At 67.7% G+C, this 6,380-nt stretch overlaps 1 protein-coding gene across 1 annotated transcript in view; it reads right to left on the bottom strand.

Moving 5' to 3' along the window:
• Positions 1-587: 587 nt before the first annotated feature.
• Positions 588-6,380, bottom strand: part of GPC1 (glypican 1) — a 29,694-nt gene continuing 23,901 nt past the window's right edge. The window contains exons 3-9 of the mRNA XM_081241959.1: positions 5,400-5,791; positions 4,642-4,807; positions 3,754-3,884; positions 3,548-3,667; positions 3,315-3,448; positions 2,779-2,954; positions 588-2,414 (exon numbers count right to left, since the gene is read on the bottom strand). Of these exons, the coding sequence (XP_081098085.1) occupies positions 2,179-2,414; positions 2,779-2,954; positions 3,315-3,448; positions 3,548-3,667; positions 3,754-3,884; positions 4,642-4,807; positions 5,400-5,791 (1,355 nt within the window). The 3' untranslated portion in view covers positions 588-2,178. The remainder of the gene's footprint in view (positions 2,415-2,778; positions 2,955-3,314; positions 3,449-3,547; positions 3,668-3,753; positions 3,885-4,641; positions 4,808-5,399; positions 5,792-6,380) is intronic.

Genomic DNA, 6,380 nt, shown 5'->3' with positions numbered 1-6,380 from the left:
GTGGCTGCCGCCTCTGTGTTGCAGCCTCTGGCTGAGGTGCCGGGCCCTGCCCTCGGGGTGGTGCTGCAGAGGCCGGTGTCCAGGTGGGGCTGCAGGGCCCCCAGGGGGCAAAGGTGGGTCTGGAAGCGTTACTCAGGGATCCCACGGGACTGCCTGGGGAAGGGCAGGGTGGCTGGGTGAGGGTCCGTGCTCTGGTGAGAGAAGCCAGGTGTGGCAGGGCTTTCTCTGTGGTGCTGGGGGCTGACTGGACCATCAGGATGTCCCGCCAGGCTCGACCTCAGGAGACGCTGGTCCCCATGCTCTGACCTCCTGGGCATCTCTGAGACTACTTGGCAGGAACTGGTAACGGGAACCTTCCTGGGCCATGTGTCCGGATGTGTGTGTACAGGGTGGGGGCGGTGAGGGTGGACGGCAGGGGGACCCCGGTCGGGGGCAGGACATGCACTCTGCAGCCGTGGGCCACACCGCCAGGCGCGATCTGTGTCTGAGCCCCTCCTGACCTCCCAACCAACCACGGCCTGCTGTGCACGGCCCACAGCACACCCTTGCAGCCAGGCTGAGCACAGCGGGATCACTGCAGCCACACGCAGTCTCCAGCCTTTTATTCATACGAGGACTCAAAGAACACACGTCACCTGCTGACGCCGTGCAGCACAAGGAAACAGCAGGCCTGGCCGCTGCCTGGCCAGTGACTGTGGCAGGGCCGCCCCTTCCAGAGATGCAGGTAGGGCAGGGCCAGAGTGCAGACCGCTCTGGGGCCGTCCATGTGTAGCTCAAGGGTGGGTGGTCACTGCCCCAGAGCCCCTGAGAGTTCAGCTAGCCCTCACTCGCAGGGAAGGAGGCCCCAGGCCCAGCCCCCTGCCCAGGCACGACAGGGTTACGATGGGGTGGGTGTGCCTGTGAGGCTGGGCTGCCGGCGCAGTGCAGGACCCCACACATCCCAGAAGCCCTAACCAGTGGCCAGGGGACCCCCAGCCCCGTGAGGAAAAGCAAAGCAGCGCGAAGCAGCCTTCTCAGGGCCCGGGGGCTGGTTAGGACCACTTTCCCTGGCCATGGTGGCTCAGCAACCCCCAGACCCTCAAGGACCACCCTCCCTTGCCCGGCTCCCTCTCTCGCCAGCCCCTCCCCAGGCCCTGCAGACCGGAGGGCCCAGGAGGGTGGGCCCACAGGTGTACGGAGGGGCGTGGACAGCCTGAGTGAGTGGGGGTGCGCCCAGACCCCAGTGCCACGGACGGCGGCCCGGGACCTTCAAAAGCATTTCGGGAGGAGCTGAGAAGGCAGCTCTCGGTGAGAGGACGGGAAGCGCTTGAAGAGCGTACACGTCTGGAGAAGCCCTTAACTGTCCGAGCTCCCCGGGCCCCGCAGCTGGCGGGGTCAGGGAAGGGGTGTCCCTCCGGCCTGCAGAGCCGGGTCTGGCTGGCCCTGAGCTAAAGTTTCACCAGCCACCCAGCATCCCTGTGGCCAGGTGACAGCCAGGGGTCACCTGCAGCCCTGGCCTGTGTCGCCCTGAGCTGGGACTGGCCCTGGGTCTGGGCGGAGACAGGGGCCAGGACAACGGCAGGTGGCGCGCCTGCACAGCCCAAAGTCCCCGTGTGGGCCGCGGGCCCGCGTGGATGGTCAGGAGCCGAGGCCCAGCCCTGCACAGACGCAGCTGAGAGGTGGCTTGGGGGGGGGGGTGGTCAAGGTTCATGCGTGATCTCAAAGGTCCCGTTAGACCCTGGACGGCGGGAACCCCGACGCCCTCTCAGGGATTCTTGGGCGCTGGGGGTGGGCCTGGCTTTCAGACACCTGGAGCCCCCGGTGCTCGGCGGGGCAGGCGGGAGAGGAAGGCACGGCTTGCGCTCCGGCGGGACACTGCTCGGGCCGCCTCCTTGCAGGCCCTGGTGCTGCCGTGATGGCGCAAGAGCTGGGGCGAGAGACGGCACTGGCATCCCCGAGGTCCCTGAAATGCATGGCTTTTGGGGACACTGTTCCCTGCTGACCTGAGGACCTCATACAAAACTAAAAGCCAGGGTGGCTGGCAAAGCCACTCGCCTGGCCCCCAGCACAGTCAATGCCGCGGTTCCTCGCCGACCCTTCCTGTCCCGCCCCGGGGGCTCTCGGCCGAGGGAGTTCAATACCGTCTGGTTCGAGTTTTGGCAAAGTCAGTCCTTGGCCTCGGTCCCTGGGGCCGGGCAGTTACCGCCACCGGGGCCTGGCTGCTGAGAGCACCAGGGGGAGGACGGAGAGGAGCAAGAGGCACGTGCAGGGCTGGGGGCAGCCCGTGGCTGACGTCTTCTGGCCCTCCTGCTCGGAAAGGCCGGGCAGGGCGTGGCTCAGGGGCGTCCGGGAGCTGGAGCTCTTCTTGCTGACCCTCCGGCCACACTCGTCATCTGGGCAGCCCTCGCCGCTGCCTGAGCCGCTGCCGTCATCACCTGGGGAGGAGAGGAGGCTCCAGCGGGCCCGCCCAGCCCTGGGGGCCCCGAGAGCCGCGTTCCTCCACCTGGGCCTTGCGGGCCGGTGATGCCAGCTCCACCCTGACCACAGCACCCCGACCCCCTGGGCCTGCCGAGGCTGGGAGGACATCCGGGCCGGGTCACAACTGTGCCTGGGGACAAGGGGCAGGGGGACTTTGTGACCACACCCGGGCAGCGGCAGTGTTCTCAGAGCCACTGTGGAGGCCCAGGGGCTGGGAGGGCCCCGTCCCCTGCACCCTTCCCCAGCCGGGGGTGCTCCCTGGCGTTCCGGCACCAACCCTAGGCTCTCAGCCCCCAGGCCCACCCTGGGCCCTGCTCTCACTGGCGTCCTGGAAGTCCACGTCGTTGCCGTTGTAGGCGCTGCGCAGACGGTTGGTCATGATCTTCAGCTGCATGATCTGCTGGCGGATGGTCATGTCGGGCTTGGTGATGTCCACCTCCACCTCGGGGTTGTTGATCTGGTTGGCCAGGCCATCACCCATCACCTCGGGGAGGTACCTGGAGGCCGGGAAGGCAGGCCCTGGGTCACTGCCCTGCTCCCCGCACAGGGGCACTGCCCCGGCACGCCTGCCCACTCCCCTCCCCCCGTCAGGGCAGTGGCAAGCCTGAGACCCCCCCCAGAGGCTTCAGGGGCCAACGGGAGCCAGTGCAGACCCCACCGCAGCGGGGCGAGGATGCGCTGAGCACGGCGCCTGCTGTGGGGAGCTGGCACAGGGCGAGGACTCAGCCCTCATCCCAGCTCTGGGTCCCGCTGGGTGTCCCACGTCAGGTATGGCCCTATGCACACAACATCTGGTGCCCCAGACCGGCGAGGGGCCGTGGAGGAGGGATGGACTGTGTCAGCCAGGGGTCACCTACCGACCCTTGGCCACCCCGTTCCAGCAGCGGTCATCACTGGCCGCACTCATGGCCAACTTCTCACTGCACAGCGTCCCCGGGAGGCTGATCCAGAAGTCCTGGGCATCTCGGAGCTGGGCCTTGGCCTCGGAGACCTGCAGGGCAGCAGTCAGGCCACCGGGCACCCCGGCCCAGCCTGCCCTGGACCCCCAACCGCGCCCACCCGGGGCCTGCCCAGCTGAGGGGCCACTCACCAGCTTCTGCAGTGTGCCCACGGGCGGCTTCTCCGGCAGTGCCAGCTTGCCCCGGCGCCTCTTCTCCTCAGGCTCGGGGCCCTGGGGGTTCACCTTGGGGTTCCCGCAGCCCTGGATGACCTGGGGGGAGAACGCAGGGGTCCTGGAAGGGTACGAGGCTGTATCTGGGGCGCCCCCCCTCGCCCACTGCACGCCCCTGCCCGCACCTTGGCCGTGAGGGTGTCGCTGTTGTCCTGTAGGGTGCTGATGGCCTCTGCCAGCCACAAGTGCACGCCGCCGATGACGCTCTCTGCGCCCGTCGGGCCCCAGAACTTGTCTGTGATGAGCACCATGGAGTCTGGCACAGGCGTGAGCACACACACAGGGGGCACTTTGTACGTACGCGCACTGGCTCACCATGTGCTACTATGCACACGGCAGCTTGTACGAGACGATATATCTGCATGCCGGCTCACTTCAGGCCAGCCCGTGTACACGTTAGCGCCTGTGTGTGTCGGCACACGTGCAGGTTGAGCACGTGTGTAAGCTTATACCTGTCGGCACATGTACACCTGGCCCACCACACGCCTATGTTACCTCACACATTTTCATGTTGGCTCGAGGCATGCCATCACACATCCATGTTAGCACGTGTCTCAGCATGAACGTGTGCTGGCCCACGTGTCAGCACGCGTTAGAACTTACATATCTCAGTATACAGGCACGCTGAGCCCTCCCGTCAGCCCACGTGTGTCGATATGGATGCACGCAGGCTCACCTCACAGCAGCAGGTACACACACTGTGGTACATCTGTGTTGGCACAGCTGCTTGGTGACCCACGTCACATCGGCACACCTCAGAGCTGGCCCAACCCAGGGCAGCAACACACACGTTAACTCACGCACGTGTTGGCACGTACGCGCTCGGTGGGGAAGGGCAGGACTGTGACCCCGCGGGGCTCCCTCCCGGGCAGCTGCCCACGTTGCACTCTGTTCGCGACATTCAGGGGCCATCTTGTTCCTCGCCCCAGGGACTGCCTGCTCCAGAGGACAGGCCCGGTTTTGCATGCCCCCAACCCCCCTTCCCGCAGGTGGGGGCGGCAGTGGGAGCTCACCCAGAAGGTTCCTCCACTCGGCATCCAGGTCGGCCTGGTTGGCCAGGCAGCCCTTGAGCACGTTGCGGCAGTAGTCGGGGCATGGCCGGGCGCCGGGCACCCCCAGGCAGTGGGCGCAGTACACCAGCTTCATGACGGCCCGTGAGCACTCCGGGCTCAGGGGCACCTGGGGAGGCAAGGCAGCCTGAGCGCCACCCCGCAGCAGGTGTGCAGCCCCACAAGGCGCGCCGGGGTCCTTCTCAGATGACCAGCAGGTCTGCTGGCCGTGGTGGGGCTCCGTCTAATAAGCGATACGCTCACAGAGCCGCGACTCCCCGGGGCACCGTGGTCACGAACCCTCCCAGGGAAGCGGGAATACCGCCCACCACGCAGTTGAATGGATGGAGGCTGGGGGTGACTCGTTAGGGACCCCAGTTGGGGTGAAGGTGGCTCACGATGCCCTCCCACACCCGACGCTGGTGGGTCTGACGCGAGCGAGCTGCCCGATGGGGCCAGGCATCCCCGCCCCAGCCTCGGAGCACGCATTTCCCTCATCTCCCGTCTCCCGTCCACCTGACCCCTGGAGCTGGCTCAGCATCCAGCCGCGGCCCTCCTCCCTTCCCTTTCTGCCCGGGACCGGCCTGGCAATCGCTGCCCGGAGCAGAGCTCACATGCTGGATCCTCCCACCCGCCCGGGGCAGGGGGCGGAAGGAGGCACGGTAGAGCCCCGGGGTGGGGGCGCGGGGATGTGCGGCAGGGGGCGGGGTCTCCGCGCGCACCTGGGCCACCTTCCGGACCACGTCGCTGGCCACGCCCAGGCCCTGCACAAAGGCGCGCGCCGCCACGAAGGCGCGGGTGGCGCGCAGGCGCAGCTCGCGGGGGGCCTCCCCGAAGGGCCGCAGAGGCTCGGCCTGCTTGCCCAGGCAGTCCAGGTAGTCGTCGGGCAGCAGCAGCTGCGGGTGCAGCTGCCGGAAGAGGCGCTCGAGCAGGCGGGCCCAGAACTCGGCCAGCGTCTCCTCCAGGTGCAGGTTGGCGCCGCGGTAGTAGAGGCGCAGCTCGGCATACAGGTCGCGGAAGGCCTTGGCGTTCTGCACGTACAGCTCTCCGAAGGCGCCCGGGAAGGCCTCGTGCAGCGCCCGCTCCGAGTCGTTCAGCAGGCGCTGGAAGTGATCTGCGCGCGGGAGGCGGGTGTCAGGCCTTCCCGGAGCCCCCTGCCCACCCCGCGTGCTGTGGCAGTGCGACCGGCATTAAGGGGGCTCCGCCGGGGACCCCCGGTGCTCTGAGAGTCAACAGAGCCTGCACGGGCCCTGGGTGCCCGCCCCCACGGGGCTCTGAGACCTCCCCCTCCTGGCCTGGGGCCTGGGCATCCAGAATCCATTTCTGAGCTGGGCCTTGAGCAGGGGACACACGGTGCCTCAGTGCCCCACGAGATCACCTGGCAAGGGTCTGTGTGGAGGGGCAGGAGGGTGCTCTGAGTCGGGGTGGGACCCACTGGGGGAAGAAGGCCCAGGGTGTCCCTCGCCTGCTTTCCCTCCCAGCAGCTCTCCTTGCGTCCCTCCCCCTCCCCCAGCCTCTCTGTCACCCAGCCAGGCCCCCTGCCCTGGGGGTGTGCCTCTGTGCACTCTCCACCCTGCCCACCTCTGAGGCTCTCCTGGGCTTTCTGCCCTCCCCCTCGTCCTTATCTCTTTTGGACACCCTCCCTCTGGTTTTGGAAGCTGGCCAGCCTGAGGGTCTGGAGAGGGTCTCCTGCAGCCCTCGGG

This window comes from Mesoplodon bidens, assembly GCF_964165515.1.
Source record: "Mesoplodon bidens genome assembly, chromosome: 8".
Lineage (NCBI taxonomy): Eukaryota > Metazoa > Chordata > Mammalia > Artiodactyla > Ziphiidae > Mesoplodon > Mesoplodon bidens.
This window is presented reverse-complemented; position numbering and strand designations above follow the sequence as displayed.